This window comes from Pseudochaenichthys georgianus, chromosome 12 (genome assembly GCF_902827115.2).
Source record: "Pseudochaenichthys georgianus chromosome 12, fPseGeo1.2, whole genome shotgun sequence".
Classification (NCBI taxonomy): Eukaryota; Metazoa; Chordata; class Actinopteri; order Perciformes; family Channichthyidae; genus Pseudochaenichthys; species Pseudochaenichthys georgianus.
This window is the reverse complement of record NC_047514.1, coordinates 16,124,991-16,152,870: the sequence shown is the minus strand read 5'-3', so window position 1 is coordinate 16,152,870 and position 27,880 is coordinate 16,124,991. Positions and strand designations below refer to the sequence as shown.

The following is a 27,880-nucleotide window of genomic DNA, read 5'->3' as shown; positions in this document are numbered from 1 at the left end:
CAGGCCCTGATAAATAGGCAGTCTGCCAAAAATTAGAACAAATAATCACCTACGCAATTAGTCGCAAAGGGGCTATTTTTGATAGCCAGTTTTTGCTTCATTGCAATGCTCATTATTTACCACAAAGAGAAAAGAAAAAAACGCATTTCAGTCTGCTTTATTCCTGAAACAATGATTCCCTAGTTACAATATTTGTACTGACCTACTGATGCATAAAAGGAGACAAACTAAAAAAAAATGAAATACTAGTAAATACATTCTAAAGAAATGCTCACCCAGAATCTGCAAATCTAATTCTAACTATTTTCATGAATTGTGTAACATTTTTTTATATTTTTCTTCTCTATTCGTGACAATAGAAGCGTAACATTTTACAGAAAGCGTCTAGTGTGCTAGCTAGTGTACTAGATACCTAAATATGACTAACAGTAGACAATAAGGCGAAAAGCACAAAGTCTAAACCTACTACTGCTTAAGGCAGCAGAGAGAGGAGGAAAGAGAGAAAGATGGTTTTCAGGACTGCACAAGTTATTTCTTGACGCTGGAGAGACCCTGCAAACGGTGGTGTTCCCTTAACCTGTGGAGGAGAAGAAGGACAAAGAATAAAGTGGCAGATTAAAGGCTAGTAATAAGGTCTAAACATGTGGAACAAGTCGCTTTAATAGACATTTGTGACAGTTCTGTGCAGCGGTTGAGAGATTTCTTATAGTGCAAGGGATGCTAACCTGACAGCATTAATCTTGATGAATCCAGAGGCATCACATGGGTCGTAGTCTCCCTGCACGTCCATGCTGTTGGGAAAATACGTTTTTTTTTTAAATAGGCTTGTGAGTCAACAGAAACCAATCTTCAAATTCACTAGAGGAAAACATTGCTATGAGCAACTACGAAGGGAAAGACTTACAGGAGATTGTGCTAACAAAATGATGTCAATGTTTGGTATCATTGCAGTAAACACAGGAGCCTCATCAACTACTAGGAAAACTGGATCATTGACAATGCTTTGAAATGATATTGCGATCGATCATCCTCTGAATGCTCGTCTTTATCATTGTTTGTGTTGAATAACCGAGGATCAATATCTGCAGAATGAAAACTGGCTCATGTACACAAGCACACAACAGACACACATAACCCATTTTATAACAATCCCATCATATCAGCACTGAGCCAAGTGTTGAGAGGATTTTCTAATTGGATATTTCTGTATTCAAGTTTATCCGGCTGTTCTTAAAAAAACAAAACAAGACGCAAATCTAAAACTTGTGCTACTCTGCTTCTATGTCATTGAGGCTGTCATCTTGTCTTAGTCTGTGCGAGTGTCTCACAAAGAGTGTCCGTGTGCTGTGTAATTACAGCAGTTTCTACCTGCAGTGCTTAATACACTCCCTAATACACTGAGTCCTCTCTTCCCTGCGACACCCCCAGCTCCAAGCTCCCAGTGTACAGCCTGCACGCCTTCTTCAAAAGCACTTAGCAAAAGAGGAAATTGCCAACAATTGATAGGATAAACACTATAAAAAGAAAGACCGACGACTAAATCATCTACTCTCAATACAAGGCTCCCTGCACAGCACCTGAACACCATTATGAGTGAGTGGCTTTAAAGAATATGTGTGTGTGGGTGTGTGTGTAGCTGCGAGCAGGGGATATTTTGTGTATTCCTTTAAGAAACCCTGCAGTCTAATTGAGAGTGGAGCCAGCGGACAGTGAGGAGGGTGACATTTCTCTCTCAGAAGGGTGCGGTGACGGGCTGTATTACCACTGTGTTAATGACGCCGTTTACTGTGGCCTGTGGAGAGCCAACAGGATGTCAGCGGGGGCTTCATGCCTAATCTGGTCTGCGTGTGTGTGTGTGAGATTGTGGCAGGTTGTCATGAAGTGGTAGATGAGTGTGCGTGTGAGAAACGGCAGCTTCCAGCAGGTGTATCACTGTATGGTACACTACGTGTATGCATACATCTGCACTCTTTTAATAAAGCACAATAACTTCATATGTACAAATATAAATATTTTGTGACAGAAGAACAATAATTTAATTGGACTGTGGGCAGTAGAGAAATTACATGGTTAAGCATTTAAGAAGGATGGCCAAATACTTATCTAATATATCAATATATCTGATTTATTTTATGTTAATATTTAAAACAAATATTATACAAATATTTCCAGTCAAGTTTCCTTTATGACATGTGCAATTTATTAATTAAAAATTAAAGTCACCTTTGATATCAAAATGTATTATTTAAGATAAGATATTATTAATCCCAGTGGGGAGATTCAGGAGTTTAAACCGTAAAAGGGTAACGTTGAAAAACAGGACAGCACAGATTCACACAAGATTAAAGATTAATGCAATTAAAGATAACATTAAAATGATATAAAGTTAAGTAACTTTAAAATAAGAAATTATTTGAAATGAATATATATATATATATATATATATACATATACATATTTGGGTCATATATACATATTAGATATATTTAATTGTGTGCCGGTAAATCCTTCCCTAAGATTTTATTTCAAAAACAGATACGGAGATTATATAAAGTAATTGAATGTTTTTTATTATTAAATATTGGAGACAAAACATTGGTTACATTTAAACCAACTAAATATTTGCAATGGGTGACCAGAAGGTAAGACAAACGTGCTAATGAAGAACCGCATTACTTGAAAATAGTTGTTGTTCTTCATTAGCACGGTTTAAGGATGTGTGTCACTCTGCATGACTACATTTGAAACTGATTTGTGATGGTTTTCTATTGGGGTTGCTTGTTATGAGCTCCCTCATGAGGAACCACTGCCCCATCTGTCAGGGGCCTCCAGGACTTTGTGATGCTGCAACACAACACCTCTGTCTCACTCATGTGTCGGCCCAGACAAGAAATGTGTCTTCACAAGGTCAGGTGTTGAACTGAGAACGCAAGACTTCATCAGTGAGAGTTTCTTAGCAACTGACTGGATGAAAGATGGACGAGTCGTAGTTTATCTTGAGAGTGACTCAGCAGTAAAGTAAATAATGTATTACTCAACACAGAATATTAACAAAAACTGAGACAAAGCTTTATCCAATACAATAAAAATGCTATGTGTTAAAAGGAAAGTTGAACCCAAAACAGAATTTTTTTTCTTTTTTCCTGTAGTGCAGTTTATCAATCTATATATATAATGACACTCGCCTTCCGGTGATTTCTACTTAACTACTCCAACACTTGGCAAATTACACCAAAGCTACACAGATTGATAAATAGGGACAGAGGGGCGGGTGGCGCAGTGGTCTGTGCGTTTGATCATCAGATCAAGGGGGCGTTGGGGAACTCCAGTTCGAAACCCGCTCCCGCCCCACTGCGTCAGGCCGTTGTGTCCTTGGGCAAGACACTTCACCTGAATTTGCTCCTGTGGGTATTGTCCACAGTAGATTACCATTACATGTATGATCTGTAATGTGTATTTGTAAAAGCGCTTTGAGAGTCTTTGATAGAGCGCTATAATAAATATAAGGATTATTATTATTATAAATAGTAACAAAAGTGAAGAAGAATGTATATATATTTTTTTATATTTTGGGGAAATGTCCTTTAACAGGCTGAATGAGTACAGTGTCAACTCTATTTATCTCTCTCACACAGGACAAAATATCCATCCAAATTGAATGGCTGACGATGTGAGACATGTCCTAGCTTTACTCTTTCTGACCTGCTTAACTAGCATGACACCCAGGTACTTTCCTTTTAAAACCCAGAGAAATCTCCTCCCTCCTCTGGCTGAAAAGGCCATTAGCTCTCTGACTGGAGTGTGTGTGACTGAAGAGGAGATGGAGAGGCATATGGAGGGTTTTTACTGTGGTCAGTGCTGAGCCTGGCCAGAGGGCATCAGGGGTCAGCGTCCTGAACAAACCCACTGTTAGTGCGGCTAAGAGGCCACAGGGGTGCAGTAGGCGGGGCTGAGGTCGGGTCTGCCCTCCAGGAACTGAGCTTGACACTTCTCTGATGTCTTTGTGAGGCAGGGTCGGTTTAGTATGTTGATGTAGAGGTCATAAGAGAAACTTGGGCGAGCTGACCTAGCAACAGGCTGATTGGTGAACATGTGGAAGAGGCCGCACTGTGCGAGGAGCGGCCAAACACAGCTGTCAAGAACAAGCACACACTTTGATTCTCTGACACATGGCACAGGGTTTGAACATCAAATTCAGTGAACTTTCAAGGGGCTTTTCAAGCTCATTTCCCTTAAAACTAGAGGACCCAACACTGCATAGTTGGAGGTACTGATCATCACTTTCACACTTTTTGAGGAAGGTTGCGCAAATGCAGGAGACAGTTTAAAAAGTTAAAAATCCTAAGAACTATTTTTGTCAAAATATATAAATGTAAGAACTGTTAATGACCCCCATTTGTTTCCTCAGACATAAAAACGTTCAATGATTGGAACCATGACACACAGAATGACATTATGTCCTTGCTTACCTGACCAACTCTTCATTGTAAAGGGACTTGGGTGACTCTCGTCCCATGATGTAGACCTGGCCCTTGAAGACAGACAGCTGTACTTTGCCCTCCACATTCTCCTGGGACTTGTCTATGCAGTGTCGCACAAAATCACACTCGGGACTGTACCAGAAACCTGAGGAGCGCAAGCAAACAGAAACATATTTAAATAATATATGGTGAAGGTTTGTTTAAAACTGTTTTAGTTTCTATTGTCTCATATTTGCATTCATATATATATATTAACATCAACTATTATAATGTATTGTTATCAATTAGAACATTGGGAAAACTATACACACGATGGAAAAGTGGAGAAAGAGACTCCTCCTCTGTACATCTACAGGCGTGTGTGTGTGTGTGTGTGTGTGTGTGTGTGTGTGTGTGTGTGTGTGTGTGTGTGTGTGTGTGTGTGTGTGTGTGTGATGCCCACACACTTTTGTCTTTCATGAGCTGAAACTGTGTTTTGGTCTCATTTCTGTTCCAGGTGAAGTTCATACTCCCCTTTCTTTTGTCTCATTTCTCTGACCTGGCCCTTCAATCTCTGAGACAGATGGGCGAGATTGTGTCTGTATATGTTCAGAGGTCGGACACGCCCCACTCAGCGGGGGTCCTCCTCTCATCAGCGGCTGACCTCCACCTCATCATCTGGCCATGTTCAAAGACACAAACCTTCCCCGTCTCACTGCCTCTGGATTGGCACGAGGCGTCCGACATGACAATCTAACACAGGCGCAGTTAAGTTTAGAGTCGAATAGTTTTTATTCTTTCTTCATGTTGGTTCTGTGTCTCTCTATATGTCTCTGTACGGTGATTTTCTTGAGGGATATTTCAATGATTATTATTTTCATTATGGATTTTTCAATTACATTTTGTTTTCAATCTTAAAGCGAGGATTTAAATATGTTACATATAACAATAAGGATTTATTATTTACATTTACACGAAACCACCTTTGATTAAATCTCTCTAAATCGATGACGGAATTAAATGACACATAATACACATGTAGCTGTTGTTTACTTGCCCCTTGTCCATTGCTAAATCTGTACTGCGCTACATGCTGCAGATTCTCTTGTGAAAATGTGTTTGGGTAATTAATGACGTATTTATGCAAAACAGATGCAGGACAGGTGGATTGTTAACATAAGCCCCATTGCCAGCAGTCTGCTATCAATCTGCAGACTCATTAATGATTTAAACACACATTGGCTTTAATCTCTGCCCTGCTTCTAGAGGTAGCACCTTTGTGTGTGCGTGCGCGTGTGCGTGTGTGTGTGTGTGTGTGTGTGTGTGTGTCTCCTTTCTCTGGAGGGTATAACTGAAGTGGCCTAGTATTCAGTCTCTAATGGCACTGATCCTATTATGTGGATGAAGGTGCAGGAGACTGGAGATGGAGCAGAAGGGATGATTAAGACACCTGAGCCGAGAAAATCTCTCTCTCTCACACACACACACACACACACACACACACACACGTCACACACACACACACACACACACACACACACACACACACACACACACACACACACACAACACACACACACACACACACACACACACACACACACACACACACACACACACACACACACACACACACACACACACACACACACACACACACACACACACACACACACACACACACACACACACACACACACACACACACACACACACACACACACACACACACACACACACACACACACACACGCTGAACACAGGTACGCACGTCGTATATAAGTCTTTCAGTCTGCCGATAGTCTTTCTGCCTATCGGTCCACTAAAACTGGTTGAGAAATCAACTCGTCTCATGTTGTGTCCTGGATGAATTGAGACACTGTTTCTATATATCCTATTTATACATTTATAATATTTATATGTCCTGCACGTCCGTGCTGCAATTTTGTGTTGCTTATTCCAGGAATTACACACAAACATTGATATACAGGCTTGATCTAGTTCTATATCTGACATGTACAACTACCAGTGATGATCACCCATACGTTTTTGTAAAGGCAAACAATTGAGATGGTGCAAATGACAATAAGGCATAATTAATCAGTTATATTAAGTCTTTATGGACAGTTACTGTGGATGTGTAATGCCCAATCATTGTATACGTAGCTTAGCCTGTACCGAGATAAATATACCGGCATGCCCTTCTTTAAAGTTATGACTAAGCAATGAGGCCAGAGATAGAGGGGAATGAAAGACAATACATACAACAGATTAAGTGAAACCATCTTATTAGAGCGTGTATTATAGGGACTTACCGTTGTAGACGAGTTCAGCAAATTTGATCCCGAGGCCCTGTTTGATGCGACGCACTTCTTTGTCCATGGTAAAGGTCTCAATGTCTAAATGAGCCTGCAACAGAATTGTGCCTCCTGGGGTTTCATAAATCCCTGACAAACAGAACAAAAAGAATACACAACATGTTGTATCATCTATCATGTTTTTGAGACACAAGCTATAGAAATTGTAGCAAATAGTACACATAATCCTCCATCACTTAATTTGATCACAACAAGCACCTCTGTCAACATTGCCATCATCAGAGGCCATTCATAGGAATACAAGCCCTGTTCTTCTGACACAAAGCTCTATTAGCAATCAGCCGGCTGACAGACAGGCCTTCACAGCGCTCACAGAACATGGATGAGCCTGTCCTGTGTAAATGACAGGGTAGGAGGCCCCTGCCAGCCTGGAGCCCGGACCTGGGCTCTGCCTACCCTGCAATTTACCCCCTCTGGACAGGGAGTGAGGGGTGAGGGGAGAAAATATGAGGTAGATGGCAGGAGAAATGAAGCTGCCAATCACATGTCAGCTAAAACAAAAGGGGGGCAGTGGAAGTGCTCCCCGACAGATTTGACAACAGAAATTGGAGCTTTATCAATGACATCCATTTTTGTCAGGGCTGAAATTGTGAAAAACCTGAGAGTAGGTTTCCCAAGCCAATACATGGTTTCCCCCATCATCTGTCAATTTGGATGATGGTTAAATAAAAATTGATTTACTGCCAACCAGACGTTTTGAAGCCAACAAAAGACAGCTAAATGTCACAATTTGAGTGATGTATTATCTTTAAAACGTGTTTCTGCCATTTAAACAGATTAACACCATTTAATCTCTTCCGATCTGGGAAGCAGCTCAAATCTGTAAGACCCCAAACACTCCTACAGCGTTCCTGATCTGAAAATGGAGAAGCACCTTCTTTATGCTGGCGGCCAAGAGCTTAGCAATGCTGCTAATTGTCTAAATCCTCAAAAGGTTTCCACCTGAGCTAGAACGGCTTGTGGCTTTTTAGTGATCCAGGGCCACGGAGGGCACGTAGGGACATTTCCGTTGGCTCTATCAGATAAATCAGTTAAAGATGCCCTCCAACACAACTTGGCTTAAGTACCCTAAAAGAGAGCTGGCTTATCAGCGAGGAGCAAACAATGAAACGCTATCTGGGCAAGCTCCGACAGTGGCAGTTTAGTTAAGCTTAAAGAGACAACACCCCCAGTGGTTTTGGAGTTTTAACTCTTTCATACGGTTACTGCAGGTATGCTAACCATGGTGCAGGCCTGAAGGCGTTCAGGTCAGGAATGAATTCTTCCTGAGTTGATCCCCTTTAACCCTTGGGCAAAGAGTCCATCATAAACAGGCAACACATGTTTAAAAAAGAAGATCAATATCTTTAAATGAAGATTTAAGTACATTTTAAAGTGAAACTGTGCTATTTAGAGGAGGGACATTCCTGTATGAGTAATGTCAATACATGGAAACTACATTTAAAATGTTTTGGGGCTGTAAGAATGATTTCAGTGCATCAGTCTTTGAGTTTTGACAGTAGCAAGGACTGGACGTCAGGCAGCCTGTTAATGATTAAGAGACACAGCAATTTCCGACTGCTTTTGATAGGTGCACCTCCGCTAACGCCATCACCGGCGCACAGGTCAAAGGCCTGACAGCACTGTGACAGGTGGGAAATGTTAGTCTGACACACAGGCTGTTGAATGTTTTGTAGCACAGTGACAACATTCTTGACAAACCATTTGAAACCCCCCCGCCTCCCTGACCCCACACAAATAAAAATGACCCAACACAAATAGGTATGACATGTGCCCTTTCAATCCCTCCCATCATCTATTGTGCTAACAAGACTGCCAGTCCAGAGGAGACCAACATGTACACTTGATGGTAGTACATCAACCACTTGGACACCTTGTGCTCCACCTCTTCCTATTGCTTCAGTGGAGGAAAAAGCTTTGATCTTTTGTTCAGTCGAGGGGAGAGAAAAGTGGGCTTCCCATTTTCCAATTTCTACCTGCCAAGTTGCACCACAGCTACAAGTCTGTTGGCCAGTCAATTTGCCAATCATAAAACATATGGGGGGGGGGGGGTGCGTCATGCAAGGCCAGGACAGCTCACTGCCCTCGTGCATTAGCTGCAGTAACACATGTAGAGATCTAACAAAGGAGCTTTTCAAGTTGCCTGTTGACACCAGAGATAAAGAGACAAAAACCTCCCTGTGCGACTGCATGTGCATATACGTGATCCACTGTGTATTTGTGTATCCAGTGAAGCATGTGCGCCGTTATCTTGTTCGCAGTGTGGGTGTTTTCTGTATGTTTGTGCATGCATAAGAGAAGGAAAATAACTTCAGTGGCTTTTATTCCAGGTGAACCAGAGAAAAACCTTTCCTTGAAGGAGAGTGTGTTTTTCATACGGCCCGCTTTTATGGAAGTGGAAAAGCAGGTGTGACAAAAAGCACTCATGTAAAATAGCTGCAAATTGCATGAAAGCTCTGGACAGACACTTAAAGGAAAGCTTTTGAATAGATGTAGAATTAAATATTCAGACCTTTTTCAGTGCCAATATGTCTCCCTGCATATTACAGCGTATATCACTGTTTGTCTATGTGCACCTGTCAGGCTGATTTGTAGACAGAAAAAAAAATATCATTACCTAGACAGTTGAAAATAAATATAAATGTTTAATTCCTTACCTCTGGACTTCATGCCAATGAAACGGTTCTCTACGATGTCAATCCGACCCACGCCATGTTTTCCACTAAGAGAAGGAGGGCCATACACATTTCAGTGGAGCAAAACCTGCTAGACTCAAACATAATTATCTCTTTATACACAATACAATATAGATTACAAATTCCAATTAATACAGAGAAAATTTAAAATAAATCACACCCTTATTTTAATAATTGTCTTAGTGTAATGTCTAAACACCTACAAGCATCATTGCTATAGTGATAAGAAGAAGCTTTTGCATCTGTTTTGTTCATCATCTACTTTCCTAAAATATGATATTTAGAATAGCAAAGCTAAAAAAGAAAATCCCTTGACTATACACATTTATTTAACATAATACATGTTACAATTTAGTTTTCGATGCATGTAATGAAGAAGCAACTTTAACTTAAACAGATGCCTTATAAAAATCAATTACAATGTATAAAATTAATGACAATTTCCTCCAAAAAGCCCTCGTCTGCAATGAGCTTCAAACGGTGGAGATCACACACATCTCCTCAGACGGCTGACCTTCAGTACTTTTTATTTATGTCGACAGAGATTGAGACAGAGTGGAGGAGACAGGGGAGGGAAAGCTCTGCTGGGATCTGATCCCAGACCAGCAGCGACAGACACACATCACTCCAGATGTGGTGCACTTAACCACTGCTCCACCTCTGGGGACACTTACATAAACATAGTAAACAAATCATACATGGAAGGTAAAGGTGCTTTCAAATAAAAGCTTTAATGAGAATAGAAAAAAGGCTAACCCAATCTCATTGAGGTATGAGAAGATATCCAGGGGTGAGTCCTTCGATGTGCTCTCCTTCACATTGGTCACCTTCACAGGCACTCCTAAAGGGGAAACAATATTTATTATATTACAACTCATTTGTTTCTTATGTATAGTCTTTGCCCTGAATTCATTGAATTTCATTTGGAACCCATCTTTGGGATAGTGTTAAGAATGTAATAAAACCATGTCACAATCTAACTGGCAGGAAGAAAAGTAGAACATTAGCATCAGTTTCAAGCTCTGCATTGGAACAATGTTTATTGCATTTTTATTGCATTTTTTCGTAACACTATCTAATAGAAATAAATTCAAATCATAATTTGATAAAGATTAAAAAACTGAAACAGCAATTAATGTAACATGTTCTTCTTATCTTTGTAAGTTAATAGAAATGTGTATTTTGATTTGAAAATAAAAATGTATTTCCTGTCAGACGTTGTTGAATGTATTTTGTCCAGTAATTCAGTTTGTAGATATGATATCAATGTTTCATAAATATAGCCTTTAAACAGAGCTGTCATGGTCCTTTTGGGCTTTTTTGGAAGAAAAAAACAAAAACACCCATTTGTATGATAAAATTCCAAACAAGAACAGAGGTCTACAGGCTAATCTACAAGCAATGCAACACCCAAAGATTCATTCAAGATTCAAAGGCTTATTGTCATAACATATACAAAACTACGGTGTAATTATGTTATGTATGAAAAACTTAGATTGGAGGTTCCTCAACAGTGTAATTTACAAGACATACAAAAATAAATATAAAAAACAACAATAAAAATAGTGCAAGCCCAACGTAATTTTCAATGATATCAGATAATCAAATCGACGAATAATCCGCACAAAACTAAATTGATACCTTACAGGAAGAGTTAATCGACCAGTTTGTGAAATGGCTTTTAAGAAACCAATTATAAAATAAAAAAATCGCAAAGACTTGATACAATTCGCTGACAAGTGCTCATTATTTCAGCCACTGAAATCAATAGTTGTCAGCTAAAAGTAAAAGCCATCACAAAAGGAGGTGGTGAGAAAGGCTAATAAATTCAAAGGCCCAGCTCATTTGAAAGCTGTGAAATCGTGGGCAGGCCTTTTCCTAATTCAATTACACACGCAGCTTTGTTACCCATACTCTCCTTAGCGCTGAGATTTTTTGCACCACTGGGTGTTTGTGTGTTCATGCGCATGTGCAGGAGACAAAAAAAAAACAACAAGTTGCAGATTCATCATCATCCATCTACCTGGTATCATGTCTCAAACACACACACATTTTCTTTTTCTTTTCTTAAAAACACCCACGCTCAATCCACACACTTCCTGTCTAAAGCCTCTTAAACCAAGTACACATCAATCACTGTCATGGACCTGCTTATTCATGGCCTTCAATGAGCAACATGGGGCCAAAGGTGGAGGCGAGGAAACAAACACGAGACATGGCTGTGTGTCCTAGTGTGTGTGTGTGTGTGTGTGTGTGTGTGTGTGTGTGTGTGTGTGTGTGTGTGTGTGTGTGTGTGTGTGTGTGTGTGTGTGTGTGTGTGTGTGTGTGTGTGATGAGAAGGGAATATAACCATGTGCGCACTACACAAGAAGAGGATAAGATCTGCTGATATTCCCTCTTCATCCGCACAGTACTCATTCCTATACACACACACTTTAGCATGCCTGCAGTTGTCAGTCACACAGCTTTGAGGTGAAGAGCAGCACTTCTGTTGGCCTTTCAACCGGCGCTACCAAAGCTTTGATAGGAATGACACGTGAAGGACTTGACACATTTTTTCAGACAAGGGCTTTGTTAATGGCCCATTCTCATATCGCGGGAATCGTGCTTGCTCCCATGGCAGAAGAAAAACCTACCTCCCAGCGCAGGAGAGGGCAGTGTGGATGGTGCATTATCAAAACTGCACCCCCTCCCAGATACCTAATAATTAGATTAAAAGTTCAAATAAATTAAGTGTCTGAACGTGGGAGTGTAGGGGCTGGCCTTTCGTCCCTGCGCTCTCTTTTTGCTCGCTCTCGCCATCATACGGGTTCGATCATTCACTGAGGGGTCTTTTTCTCTCTCCGTGATCCTTTTCTTCAGTTTTTTCGCAGCCTAACAGTGCAGACAATGGGAGCACAGACACAGTTGTAGGAAAAATTACTGCTTTACATTTTTCCTCTCTGTCTCTTTTTCCTCTATACTTCTTTGGTATGAAAAGAGGGAGGGATGATTTATTTTTTTCCTTCTTAAAATAGGGAGAGAATCTGGGAATGGAGTGTTTGACGGGGGAAAAGGTTCCTGTCGTTAAATATTCTTTTTTAATCAGTGAGAAAACTTTGGTGAGAAAGGCAGGGATGAAAAGGTGGGAGGGGGAATGAAATGAAACATTCTTGTGCTGATCTTGTGCTCAGAGGGAGGAGTAGGCTCGGGCCTTTGTGTGGACAACTAAAACAGCTTTTGTCATAGAGTGCTCAATAAAAGGCACAGAGAATATGTGTGAAAACGTAGCGCAGGCCTGCAAAGAACCCGCGAAAGCAGACTCGATGTTACTACTGCGTCTCTGTTTGACAAAAGCATATCTCACCTCCAGCTGAACTGACACCAACCTACTTGTTTCTTTGAGAAACTGCTAACACTTTACCAGTTTCCCAAGGAAAATATTCAGAACACCGTTTCAGTGCAGATACATATTGACTTCTCAATGGCATTTTAATTGTCACTTTCAGCAGCTTAAGTGGTCACAAATGTTCCCACCAACTCTTCTGCCAACCTTCTGAACTTCCCTTATATTACAGCTCATAAAAGCTGCCCATTAAGTCAATATGATCAGAGGAGCTAGTGTCTCTCCTCCGATTGAAGTTAGTGATCTGCAGCCTCCACTAGTGACCAGGGATGAAGGGAACTCTGTGCCATTTGCCCCAGGCTGGGATGTTTCTTCCCATTTACTCTTTACGCAAGCATGTGACACTTTCCACTATTCAGCTCTTGGCAATATATCTAATGAGCATTTCTCTGGCCCCTCGGGGCTTGGTGTATTAGCTGGACTTAATGCTTCCGGCCTGTGTGTGCCCTGGAGCTAAACATGGCAGCTTTGGATCGAGTAATGCTGTGAAGGGTTAAGGATAAGTCTGGGTGGTCAGGAAGGGTGATAAAGTGCAACAGGGTCAGTGTGAGAGCTGTAGCCCTGCGGCCATGAACACCAATGTTAAGTAATAAGGAAGAACGTGGACCCTGAGTGAGGATGGACCCTATATCTCATTGATGCAACAGAGAAGTTCAGAGCTGATAATTAGATAAACAAATCATGCTAAGTAAACCTATAATAGGAAACAGCCTATTGCAGCCAATCAAATGTAATCAACTAATCTGATTGCAAATTAATTTGACCTAAAATCTGACATATAAGCAGACAAACACCAAATCAATTTCACAAATATAAGGCTGATTATATTCCAGATGTTTTAAATGGTTCTACTTAATTGTGTTGCAGATCTTTCTTATATATAAAAAGGGAATTAAAAAACGTATTTTGTATATATTACATATTTTTTGGCATTAGGTTTTTAAAAACTATTAAGGTGATAAGGTTAAGACTGACAGATATCAACAGGTGAACCGTGTACGAAGCACAAACCTTTGCTGAACTCTATCTCCAGTACATCGGGGGTGTTGGGAGACTCTTCTGGGTTCTTGGTCATCAGGTACAGGTCAGCCGGAGCATTGCTCTGAAACACACACAAAGACACACACTCACTCTCTATTTCACACACTTGATTCCTCTTGATGAATAACGCGGACCCTCTGAGACCTCATCAAAGTGCGGATGGGGAGACTATTGTGTGAGGTGATAACTGACAACTCCAGACATAGCGAGAGAAGAAAAGAGAGCATGATGCGTGAAAAAAGGGAAACCCGAAAACACCATCAAGAGTTGAGTGGGGACGGGAAAAAAAAGAAAATCAATGTTCCATTTTTCTCCTCTATTTGATTCATTTTCCCTGCGAGGCCCTTCAGCACAGGGGGAAGACGGGGTAAAGTGGGAGGCAGCGAGAAAGAGAAAGGGCAAAAGAAAGAAATGACTCCTATCCACGAGAATAGTGAACACTTGACAAGTCAAATCACACCTGATAATATAAAGGAACCTATTTGTCCTCAATATTATTCTGCCTGTCTGTGAACTTCTTAGATCTGTTGATTCTATCATGTACTTTGTTGCCTACGTGCCTTCACTTTCTCTTGTCTTCCAGTTTTCCAGTTTTGATTTTCTGACTGACATTTCCCTTTTATTCTATTTCAAATGACAAATGTTGAACATGGGCATCACGCAGCAAACTCCACACCCTAAATCCACTAAAGTTGTCCTGGGTGACAGATGTTTGTTGTTTTTCCAGATGGTGGGAGCCAGTAAAGATTGCAGTAAGTCAGCATTGGGACCTAAAAGAGCGTGGCAGTCTGACGTGTCCGCCCAGTGATGTGGCCCTCCAACAATTACACAGCATTAGGACAAGGCGATGGCCAATGTTTCCTGAGCTGAGGCAAATTGCAGGGGGACTATGCAAAATAACTACTGGGTGCATTTAAATGGAAAGCTTTACCAGACACTAAATCATCATACAATAACTAATCGGCATTGGCTCGTCGCCTGTCAGTAAAGAGAAAACGAGCAGAGCAATCACTTTCCTTCCTTTTAACTAAACACCAAAATTGACTGGGAAGGCGCCCGTCTTCCTCTCCTTTATTTTCTGCCTCAGTGCCCTGAAAGATGCCAAATGAGAGTGAACAGGAGAGGGGTGAAATGACTCCCCTAAAAAGCCTTTTGATGCATACTTTGAGGGGGAGGACGATGGACTGAATTTTAAATACTGGAGAATGTGAAAGTATATAGTTCCTGTGGTGTTATAGGCTGCTTGTAAACCAACAGTTAACATTTCCAATCTTCAAATAAAACACAGTGCATATTAGCCTTGTCTGTATGTGTTGCTAACTTAATTGAAAAGTGTTTATTATTTTTATGTTTTTTGACATGTTATGCACTTCTTAAACAAGCAGGCCAAGATTATGTCTTTCTGCAAAATACAGATGGCTCCCAAACAACCCCTTTTTATTTTAGCTTTTAATGAAGGAATATCTCGATTTCTGGTTAAGAAAGAATTAAAATTAATTTCCAGTTTTAGTTTATAACCTATTTGACTATCTTTATTGCACAAAAGTATTTACTACTTAACTGCATGGCTTAGATATAAGTCTCATTTTAGAATGAATTCCACTTGTTTAATTAAAAACAAAGTTAAAATCTATAAAGTCATGCTTCTGGCTGAGGAACGCTTGAAAACTCATGCATGCGCTAACCAAGAGAGCTCAAACTTACTCTTGGACTATTGGATACAAAGAAAAAAAAGGGAATAGGCTTGTTTCCAGTGAGCCAGAGATCAATGCATTTCAATTCAAACCCCCTGCAGGTGGACCGGTCCCAAAGCCATGGCCCTGAAAGAGTGGAAAAGGTAGAGACAGAGAGGGCGGGGGCGGGGGGTATTGGTGGGAAATGGGGCATGAAGCTCACCATCATGTAGCGCTGAGCAGCTCCTTTGGCAGTCTTTGCTCCTGCCATATTGTTGTGCTAAACGTGGCCCATACAGCAAAGAAGAGGGCTGACACATGAACTTAAAGCAAGTACATTTCTATCTTTCCACATATTAGTTGCCTCATTGGTTTTCAATCGAAGCCAACAGAGCCAAAAGAGGGAGAGGTGGCAGGAGGGAGAGGGGGAGGAAAGAAGGGGAGAGTTGAGAGGGAGATAGAAGAGAAGAGGATAGCGAAAACCTATTTGGTGCAATGAGTTGGAAATGACGCTTAAATCACCATGTTTCAAGTCTGTCATTGTCTTTCAAATGCAAACATGGTAAATTGAGACAAGGATAAATCAATATACGCATACTGAAGAGATATTACATTCTTAACACCACGGTTGTTTTGGTTAATGCTATGTCGTCAGATGAATTTAATGAGGATAACAGGCACTTCTACATTGAAGCAAAGCTATAGAGATAGCGAGTTGGACGCAAGTAGCGCGGTCTAAGTATAACAGGTCAGACCAATCACACTTAGGGCAGCGAAGGCCGATTACAAACACTGACCTCCTTGCTTCAAAGCACACCTACACCTACAAGCCCACTTCCTTCCCCTACAGGCATCCTATGTCTGTCCTTCTTTCCAGCCAGCCATGCGACCAGCAGAAAACAAGATTTCATTTCCTCTAGGTGAGCGGAGGAGAGGCGTCACGCTCCTTTACTCCTGATCAACACGAGCAGCGGCCCATCAGCTCCCTGATCAAAGAGCGCGGTGGGCCCGAGGAAGCCCACTGACACAGGCTATAATTAAGACTGAGGTGATGTTTTAATGACTCAGGACGAGTGTCAGGCTGCCTCCGGCTGGGCCCTGACTGCTCATGTGTGGAGGAGGTATGGGGAGAAAACTGCGGGGTGTGGAGACACCTAACAGATTGCTGATCAAATCTGATGAATACCTCAACATAAGAAATAAATGTCTATAAAATGCCTCGACAGTACTATAATGACCTACGGATGGATGATATGGTTTAAATCTTCAATGGCAGAATTAACCATTTTACAATGCAATGCCGGGAATGAATCCTAATATGAATTGGAATTCAATTGAGCAAAAATAGAAAGATAACTTCAGATAATCCTGTTAATTAAATATAAAATTACAAATCAAAATCCTTTAAATGCAGTATATCCATAAAGTAATCCTTCTAACTGTTTTGCAATATTGCTTTAATGGTTAAAACAAGAACAGATAGATTGAGGACATTTTAAAGTTGGAGTGTGATACATTTTAATTACAACAACCTCTATTCTCCACATGATAACACCAGTTGCCCCGGGCACATGTCTTCACATAGGTTAATGCTGCCAGATGGGGGTGAGTTAATAAAAAAAGTCACCAGGCCATTGTGTTACAGGCAAGGTGCTCCAGGGTTATCAGGAAGGATACAGTGTTAATCATAGAGTAACCTGAACTCTGCCCACTCTTATCTACAGGAGAACATATGAGCGACCATTTGGACATTTCCTAATCTGACTGTGTTGAGCAGAGAGGGGCCTTTGTACGTTGTGGGGTTTGAATAGTTGAGGTCCGCCCTGTGCCTTAAGGGCTGTAACTGGAGGAGAGAGACAGGCTGATACAGAGAGGAGATACTTAGAACAAGATGACCTCTTTAAGATGACCCTGTGGGTCAATCAGAATCTGTCATGTTGGTTTGAGTTGGGTGAGAAATTCTCGTTTTTTTACATTTGTATTAATAACCTGCTTTTAAAACCATGTAAATAGATATTTAACCTAAGAATTATATTAAGATGTTGTTGTTGTTGTTAGTGTGATGTTGATGTTTACTCTGACCCTAATTAACAAACTTGGAAAAAGTCCAATTACCAGAGGGGGACGTGCCCCCAGAGATCTTGGCTGCTAAAAATGACTCAATAATCCCAGCTTGTTTCAAAGTTCCAAATAGAATGTTGTGCCCTGTGTAATGTATTCAAATCCTTTTATCACTATGGACCCATGGACCATAAATATTTCATTGAATGTAATGCCATTAATCGATTCAATATTGGAGTAAATGGTCCAACACAAAACCCCTGAATGAAATCAGTTACACAATACTGTCATCATACATCGCTATGCCATTGAGCCGGTTCGCCTCATTCTTTTCAAAACATTTCTCCACAGGCCGACCACTAAAGAGGCAGCGGAGGGGTGGGAAAGGGACAGAGAAAGAGAGAGATAGAGGTCTGTGAGTTACAGTGCCCTGCCCCTGCATCTCCACTCCAACAGAGTGGGACCCCTCGCCTCCTTGTGACACCCCATCCATTGGGGACTCATCTGTCTGGCGCGCTGCCTTTGTACTTTACTGTTACTGGTGACATTTTGGTGTCACGGTGTCACGATGAAATGGCTCCCCTCCCACGTCGCAGCCCGCGGCGGCGCAACCAGTGGAACAATGAGGTCCCGAGGAGTTGGGGCTGGAACTCAGGAGGCCCCAGCTGGGCGCAACGCCCTAACCCTTCCCCCTCCCCGGCTCCCATGAAATCGGGAATTAGTCGAACCGTTGCTGACGACAAGTCAGTGTCTGTGTGTCCCAGGCTCTTCCCAGGGCCCGGCGAGGACCCGGGGTGAGGAGAGACAGAGACACAGACACAGCGACCAAGGGATGCGAGCTTTGGGGGTCATCGGGGGCAACCTGTATGTACTGCGCTGACCTGTGACCCCAGCAGAGATCAAACTCTGATTCACCCATGGCACTGTGGGAGAGAGTGTTGTGTTTGTCTCTGGTGGGGGTGGCATGGGTCAGCAGAAGGGCCCGTAACAGTGCTGCTGTGTTATTGTTAACGTTACTCCAAAAAGGGTGAAACAAATATATATGTTGTTTGTTGTTGACATTATGTGTGTGTGAGACGGTAAATATTTACTGTACTATATAGCAAACTGTACCAATACTAAAATCTATTCATCAAGGGCTGATGGATGTTTTGTGTACATCGACTGTCCAGATGTTTATGCAGAGCCTCAAGACATTTTATCTTGAACTTTTTGGGTGTACATCTTTTTTTCACCTGTAAAAATAGTGCTAATGGCTTCAATTAGTTTTTGCAGGTTCTTGTATGATGGGATCAGTGATTTAGATTCAAATTAAACAGTTTGGATTAAAGTCAGAAATGTCATTGAGCATACATTTCTGCGAAACAAAAATATGGTATTTAAACAAGTGACTTTCCTGGAATTTAACCAGACCTTTTTTTTTTATTACATTAAATGTGTCAGTTTCTTAAAGTATTATATCAGCACACTCATCAAAGAAGGGGAAAAAAGAAGGACAAAAGTAATACCTAATAGTATAGGACTAAGGAAAGGAATCAGAAATATTTATCATGCCATTAGGAAGTGGTCTTACCTTTGGATTCTCCAGGATGCCGGACTCATAGCTGTAGAAAAAGATCATTTAGAAAATGACAGTCTATTATTTCTGATTGAAAAAAAAAGTAATATAGAAACGGAAGACTCCTACCCACCTTATATGCATCAGGTTGGCATCCATGCTCCATGGTGCCTGAGGAGTAACCGGCACAGGGATGCCATGTTTCTAGAGTTTGACATAGAGAGAGAGTTGTTCATTTACACACTGTTACATACCTGAAAGCTAAAAGTACATAAAGGTAAGAAACTATAAATCAGGGCTATACCTGCCAGTCAGAAATCTGAGAATACAAGGAACCAAGCAAACTATTTCTAGCGGCTGGTTTTTTGGCATGTTGTGAAACTAAATTGCATTGTTTTCCTCACACTGCTTTTGTCTTAAAGAGACGGCAGTAAAAAGAGCAAAAACAATCAATCAAGAATGATATTTTTGGTATGTTCAAAGGGAAAGTCAAGAATGTAGTGTTTTAAGATTGTGAGATATCAGTTCTCCAACAAAAGAGTGGTGTTCACTAAAACACCATGACCACCCTCTAGTGGGGAAAACCACAATCTAATGGGAACATATGAGCCGTGTGCAAAGGATTGCATGCATGGTCAAGATAATATAAATCTGAGAGTGGTTTAGTTAAATGTTAATAATCATAGGTTTGAAATGAAAGTAGAGAGTAGGGATGTAATAATCAATCTTTTAAAAAAAGGATTGAAAAAAGAGCAACGGGAATTAAAAAAGGAAAGCTCTACCATGAGAGGAACACTCCATACAGATGTAAAATAAGGACAGGAGAGTATTTGAGAATGGAATAAATTGAAACAATAAATACATGTTAGGGCTTTTTTTACAATAAAATGCAGGACCCATATTTCTGTAATCACTGCTTTTCTTTTCTTAATATGCACATGAGAAATCATCCTGCTTTAGAGATATTTCAAATGTAATACTTTTAGGCTAAACTTTCATCTGTGACATATTGGGTATTTCTGTGGAACAAAACATTTTTGGACCTTATTTTCTGCTGTTTGGACATTTTATAGACTTTCTATTGCCTGCCCTAGATACCATTGAACTGAAAAACTGATTTTTTCCATTTGACACAAACAGCCAGATGGAGTTACCTGTGCGTAGTCCATCAGATCTATTCTCCCCTTGAAGCGGTTGTAGAACTCGGGGACCCTCCACGGTGCGATGATCTGCACAGAACAGAGAGAGTGTCGGCCTCTGCAGCACTTTCATTTTTGAGATGGTGTGTCAAACAGTTCCAGCCATAACCTCCATACAGTAAAACAGCACACCTACCTTAACCTCAGGGTAGAGGGCATAGCATGTGAGCTCAAAACGTATCTGGTCATTTCCCTGCAAAGCACAAACACGAAAGCTCAGCGTTATGTACCACATGGGAGACAGTGTTCAGCTGAAATTCTATTAACAGTTTAAAATCAACAACAGGAAATGAAAGTGTGCATATAGGCGCTGAAGTTGTCATAATTCAAATAACAGTTTTGTGCAACCAACAGTCTAAACCCCATATATCTTATAACACCAAATGTACAAAATTACTAAAATATATATATCTTTTAATAATTGCAGATTACTTTTCTTTAATAGATGAATCGCCTAAGAATTCAGCTGTATTGCACAGCAGGGCTTGAGCAGTGATAAAGTTACATAGAATTATTTGAAGTCTGTATAGTATGATGTGGTATCTGTCTCCATCTACAGGAAAACTGTGGACACTGCATTTCATCAAATGACAGTCAATAATATATTTCTGTAGAAGTGTATATATAGAAATGTATTCATTGGGATAAACCCCTTGAGATGCACCATCTCGTTTTTAAGGGGGTCCCGACAATAGCAACAACTTACAGATATAAACAAAAAGACAAAATGCAAAACATGACACACAAGACAAACCACATACAGTCTGTTAAGTGAAATTCAAGCAATGCACACAATCATTACAATTTGAGACAGTCAAGCAAATCAGTTTCATCAATATCAGTTATAACAAGTACAGACCAGTTGAAAGTGAGCCAACAATGCATGTTTAAATATACCCAATGATGCAAGAGATCTAATAGCAGCAGGTAAAGTATTCCAGTCAGTTGGGGCTTTAAACATGAACGCTCTTCTGGGGCGGGGACAGAGAAATAAATCTGAACAGAATGTCTAACTTGATGAATTGGTGAGTAGGGTACAAAATACTGCTTTTAAACGTTATATTAAAGAAGTAAATAAAGAGGATTCCTTTATTCATTGAAAATAGAGTAAAAGTAACAATAATACTGTTCATAACATTTTAATTAAAATATTAGAGCCTTAGTCTAACATCTATTTTAAGGGCTTATTCTGACCGAAAGAGATGATAAGTCATTTAAATTATTGTGCATATTTCATCACTTAATTTCTATTATTATATTGTCATTTTGTAATGAGAAAATACAACAACTTAGAGGACTCCATATAAAAGCATCCTGAACACATTTTTGGTTAAAGAGCAATTTTTTTTTCTTAGGTGCACAATATGTGAAACACTTATATTCTAGTTTCACGACACTTAGTAGAAATGTATACATCTTATTGGTGTTTGTTTCTTTCAAAAGAGGTATATATCCATAGAATTGACTGAAATTACAATGGGTAAGTAGTCAAAATGTAATTTAATATAGGCTTATTACCTTTTCACTCACTCCTGACTCATACTAGTCAGAACTCGTTTGGCAGAAAAAACATATTTGCATTTTCCTTTGAGCTGCAGTGACTCATGTGATTTAGCTGATGGTTCAGTGCAAGGCAAGAAAAAATGCAGACACTAAATGATAACATCTGTCTTAGATTGGCAGGAAATCTAAGAGAAAACATTTTAGTTTCTGTCTGAATGTAGGAGGTCAGAAATGGCTCTGAGGAGGGTGGACTTCTGTTGCAGATTGGTTACAAAAGTTAATGTTCAACATCATGTCCAGACTATGGACAGTGACCCTGTTATTTTGTGTTTAAAATTCAAACTGGCTGGGGCATGATTGTGGATCCGGCAAAAAGCCTGTAAACACAATTCTGAATGTATAATTGCAGTCAAGGAAACTAGTCTTTATTTTCATATCATTCCCCAATTTTACTCGTCTGTCCAAACTCTAGTCTAAAGGCAAGTTTATGTTGATATTCTTTAAATAGATGTCATTTGGATCTGGGATTTAGTCATATTGGCAGATTATTTATCCTCCTTTCTCCAGAGTGTAGTCTCTCGTCTGGGGGTTGGTTTACCTTTCCAGTGGCACCATGGGAGACAAACTGGGCGCCCTCCCTGCGTGCGATCGCCACCTGACTGCGGCCGATGCAGGGTCGTGCGACCGCCGTGCCCAGCAGGTATCGGTCCTCGTAGACAGCGTTGGCCTGAACTGCAGGCCAGATGAAGTCCTCCACAAACTCTGAACGCAGGTCTTCAATGAAAACCTGCACAAGAACGGATATCAGGACACAGAACAGGGCTTTATGATTCCATTCATCCCCTTAATGAATTATTATTTATATATTTTCCTTCTAAGAAAAAAACTGATTGTTTTGCCACAAAGAGGCAGGTACTGATGTCCATTCGTAACAACATGCTTTGACATTGTATTTGAAGAGGCTGGAAACTTGCTTTTGCTCAATATCATTGCAGTTTAAGGCCATAGAGAACCTTCAAAACCACATTTTGACACACTTGTTTACTAGTGTTAGAATAATACACTTGTTTACTAGTGTTACAATCATATGGCATACATATAATATCAGAAGTCAGAGCCTCTCAGCTCTGACGTCTGATAGGATAACTGAAATTTGACATCTTATGTCTATGTTTCCCTTCAGCACATGAATGCTAGATACAAAAAAAAATGCTAGATAAAGAAATGCTAGAAAATACCAATATGGTGCAACCTTAGAGCTACAGGGGACCCAAATGTCCCTTGTTTGTACCTCTTAAACATATCAGCATTTTGTGAAACAATCAACTGACTCTTTTCCAACTACTTTTGAGAATTTGGAAAAGTCAAGGTGAGAAGATTTCAACTACTGATGGTCCTTTAAAGTGACATAATCTTTCATTCTGTATCTTACCTTCTTTGCACCAAGTTTTTCTGCCTTTTTCCGGGCAGCTGCAAAATCTTCATCTTGCCCAATGTTGGCCTAGAAGAAGAACACATTAAATTGCGCATTAAAAAATACTATATAGAACTGGGAGGGATGAAACACTCTTTAATGGTCACACATGCAGAGCACACAGCACACAGTGACATTTGTTGTCTGCTTTTAACCCATCCTAGTACCAGGAGTCTAGAACTATGTGCAGTCACTTCATGTTTAAATAACATGCAAGCCCTCCATATATAAACCTTGGCTCATGACTGCGCAAGTGTTAACTCTGTCAATCGATGATCTTAGAATTCAGATCACGTCTGTTGAGATGTAGAGGCAATCTCCTCTCAGAAACCAAGCATGCACAGCACCTTAGGGCCTGAAGGGGCTGCATGATCTCCTGAGCTGAACACTAAACAAAGGACCATTTTCTTGTTAAGACAACACATTACTATGCGTTAGATATTTTTAGTATTTTATCATGTACATTTCGTTGCTTTTCTGATCATACCTTTCAAGAACATTAGGATGAGTCACATACGATACGATATTACTTTATTTGTCAGATCAAGTCTGAAATTTGACTTGCGTCACAGCAGCTCCATGTCCAACATCAATAGACAAGTATCCAGACAAAAATACATGAAACACAAACAACAAACATTTAACATAACAGCACAATCAGTGAGAGAAAAGCTGCTCAAAGAGCCTTCAGCGTGCATTTGATCTGGGATTTAGCTCTGTATTTATTGTGAGGATTGACTGATGCACAAAGGAGTACTTCAGTCTAACTTTATTGAATCGTGGGACCCTGTATCTCCGATTAGATGGTAGCAGCTCATATTCACTGTTCAGAACATGGTTTGGGTCAGAGATGATGTTGTTGGACAGCCTCACTAGGTTGTTATGATAGGCTGAGTCATACTGTAGAGTCTCTGACAGGGTTGACCAACAATCTTTGAGCAGATTTTTAACAGGTGCTGCTGACAAACACTTGTACCAGGTAGTATTGCAGTACTGTAAAATGGACACGATCACAGATGTAAAGAACAGAAGAATTTCTCTGCTCGCCCCAAAACACCTAAGACGGAATAAATTCTTTGTTTTGTCCTTTTGCACAGATATTCAATGTGATCCTTCCATGACAGCAGATGGTCAATCATTACACCCAAGTATTTGTATGAAACTCCCCGTTTGATTTCATCTGTATGGATGACAATGGGGACTTTATGGGAGTCAGATGGTGAGCCAAAAATGATTTCCTCAGTTTTCTTGGTGTTGATCTCAAGAGCATTGCTATACCACCTGATTTACAGCCTGTTGGTGCAGCTCAGGGTCGTCTGTGTGACTGAGCAGAGATATTATGTATTATTATTATTGCAGTATCATCAGAGTACTTGATGATGACATGATTTTGTGTGTTGGTACGACAATCATCAGTGTATAGAGTAAAGAGCACAGCTGAACTCACACAGCCCTGGGGGGCCCCTACATTGGTTGTGATGGCAGATGACAGGGTTTTGTTAACCTTCACAAGTTGCTCTCTACTAGTGATGAAAGCAGCATACCAGTAAATCAGGTATGGATTTACTTCTATTTTGGCAATTTTTGACACCAAGATGTCTGCTTGTATTGTGTTGAATGCTGATGAGAAGTCTAGGAAGAGGGCTCTTGCATAGGTGTTACATTTATCTAAAGGTTTATTGATGATATGAACCAAAGTGGCCACAGCATCTTCCGTACCGCACCCTTGTTTATAGGCAAATTGGTATGGATCAAGTTTGTCTTGTGTTGTACTGATAAGAAATCGGAGCAGAATTCTTTCTAGTGATTTCATAATCACTGAGGTGAGGGCTATTGCTCTGTAGTCCTTATGTTCTTTTGGGCATGGAATTTTGGGCAGCGGTTTGATGTGTGAAGTTTTCCATGACAGAGGGATGGTGTGCGTGCCAATAGAAGCCTGAAAGATGGGTTACCACACTGGAGCCAGCTCAGTAGCAAAGTTTTTCAGCAGAAAACCGCTGCACCCATCTGGCCCAGCAGCTTTCTTGGTGTTGGAGTACTGAAATGTTTTTCTGACCTCTTCGACACTGATGGTCATTTTGTCAGAGGAAGCAGGTATTATGGTTTTGAGCATTTCAGTGCACTTGGCAGAATTTTCCAGTGACTCGAAACGGGTAAAGAACGTGTTTAGTTCGTTAGCAAAACTAAATTCATTGTTCGTCACAATAGGTTTAGCTGAGGATGACATTCCTGTCATGGATTTCATGGTGTCCCATACCTTTTGGGGGTTTTTGGCTTTAAAAGCATTTTCCAAAAGCTCTCTGTGTGCCAGTTTCGATTCCCTCAATTTGACTTACAGTTCTTTCTCTGTCTGTTTAAGTGCTCCATAGTCTTTGTTTTTGAAAGCTATTTTCCTGGTATTTATAACGGTTTAAATGTCCTTAGTCACATAAGATTTATTATTTGGATAGATTTGTATTTCTTTAGTGGGAACAACTAGTTCTACACAGAAGTTGATATAATCATTGGTAACAGTAGTTGTTTCATCTGGTGAACCTTCCTGAAAAATGTCCTGAAAAACATGTAATGCTACAGTTTAATACATGTAACAAAACCTGTCTATGACACTTTTAATTCATAAACTCATAATTTGGGTGAATTTAACTTGCATACCAGGTGCATTATTCATTTATTATTGTGTAATTTTCTATTTCTGCCTGACTGTTTGTTGACGCAATCTTCTCTGACAAGCTGAAACATGTACATGGTTTCATCAAAATTAAATTAGGCGTTGGATCAGTGGCTTCTATTCTCTTTTCAACCCCCCGGAAAGGCAAAAAGGGTTGGAGGGCTGCGCCTCACGTGCCACGGCAGTGAACTACAGACAATCAGCCACCCCTCCCCCACACCAGATCACAAAACCACTGAATGAACAGTTAGACAACAAGACAATCTGCCTGCTTTGCACTTCTCAACTGCCCCAGTGCAAAAAGTAAATCCAGTTAGATTTGTGCTGGCATTATCAAACCAAATCCTCCGTTGTTGGGAGTTAACCGGAACTGACTTTTTGCAGCCAATGGAGAACTCGTACAAATGGAAAGACAAATTGCATCAGCTTCCTGAAAACAGTGAATCATAAAACCGGCAAAGATACATGACATGCCAAAGCAAGTGGTTCAAAAAAACTGACTTAAGACACCTGTTGCACAAACAGGTAAACCTTACCAAGAATGCAATCACGTCATAGCCCTGCTCCTTCAGCCAAACCAGAATACAGGATGTGTCCAGTCCACCACTGTAGGCAAGAACCACGGTACCTTTAGACATGATGAAGGCCTTCACACCAACAGGTAGATTATCTGTGGAGAGACAGCAGACAGGGTGTTATATCAGTCACTACGCTGGTGCAGGATGAAATATCAATAACCTGAGTGAGTGTTAAAACAATCTCCTGCAGATACAAACTTGATTACATTTATGAAAAACAAGCAATTTGACAATGCCAAATTGGGCTCAGGGAACTTGTGATTAGCCTTTTGTCTGACTTTTTAAAGAAAAAAACAATTACATGACTGGATGACAGTTTAACTAATAAAGCAAAGGTGCAGTCCTAGCGATCAATAAGGTGCTCTCTCAGAATCATCTACCAGTGCAATGAATGTGCTTTAAAAAGGTAGTAAGCATTGTCAGGTGGCAAATATCCAGCTTAATGAATACAGTTGCTCATCCTGTCTTTCTTTTTAAATGATGAACATGTTTCAACCATTGGATTAATCACTCAGCACTACACATATGGTATGTATGGGTGGACGTTAAAGTTATCAGCATTGCTTAAGGATGATGACATCTCCACAGGTGGTTTCCTCACTCACATTCTATTCAGAAGATGAGTGACTGACAAAATGTGTCATCTCAAAACAAAGCTTCCACATGTGCCAGAGCCACCGGGAATGGAAACGAGCTCATGTTATGTGGATAAATGAATTTTCACGTGGTCAAACAGCTTCTGTTAAGACATTTCAAACCACCCTAGCCCCAGTTTGTCTCCCCTGTATCCTAAGAACTTGGCATTTGGAAAGCTTGCAATCATTAGCTAAACACAACATAGCATACGCTACACACTGCGCTGCAAGAATGTAAACGTTCCACTCATGTCACAACACGACACGCCGTTGCAACTAGATACTACCCAGTATCAAGGCAGTATCAAGGCGGTCGCTGCTCTGGATGACAAATTACATTTATTTTTATTCATTCTTAGTTCAAATATGAAAAAGGTTGGTTTTACTTACGATAGAGTGGGTTTCGTGAGTAAAACAAACGTTGTCCGGAGACGTATTGGTCGTCAGTGTCCGGTGAGGACTGGAGGAGAGCAGTGTGTTTGATTCAGCGGCTGCTCCGGTTTGACTGGAGAGACAGCAAGCAGTGTTGCCAACTCCATGGTAAGGAAAGTAGCTATTGGCTGTCCGAAAA

At 40.5% G+C, this 27,880-nt stretch overlaps 1 protein-coding gene across 1 annotated transcript; it reads right to left on the bottom strand.

Annotated features, from left to right (window-relative positions):
- Nucleotides 1-141: 141 nt before the first annotated feature.
- Nucleotides 142-27,880, bottom strand: ass1 (argininosuccinate synthase 1). Its single transcript, XM_034095901.1, has 15 exons — nucleotides 27,700-27,880; nucleotides 26,633-26,766; nucleotides 23,387-23,455; nucleotides 22,553-22,741; nucleotides 20,588-20,644; nucleotides 20,407-20,481; nucleotides 19,386-19,456; nucleotides 19,268-19,298; nucleotides 13,931-14,021; nucleotides 10,291-10,375; nucleotides 9,496-9,560; nucleotides 6,776-6,907; nucleotides 4,470-4,626; nucleotides 726-791; nucleotides 142-577 (listed from the first exon to the last, which is right to left on the bottom strand). Exons 2-15 carry the CDS (start codon nucleotides 26,732-26,734, stop codon nucleotides 529-531), a joined length of 1,239 nt encoding a protein of 412 aa, XP_033951792.1. The 5' UTR covers nucleotides 26,735-26,766; nucleotides 27,700-27,880; the 3' UTR covers nucleotides 142-528.

Bases quoted from the DNA above. Each gene is read 5' to 3' on its own strand.
- ass1 (XM_034095901.1), bottom strand. From the start codon at position 26,734: ATGTCTAAAGGTACCGTGGTTCTTGCCTACAGTGGTGGACTGGACACA. The intron at 23,456-26,632 runs GTAAGGTTTACC...TTCTTCTTCTAG, and splicing joins ATGACGTGATTGCATTCTTG to GCCAACATTGGGCAAGATGA. The intron at 19,299-19,385 runs GTGGGTAGGAGT...CTTTTTCTACAG, and splicing joins GCCAACCTGATGCATATAAG to CTATGAGTCCGGCATCCTGG.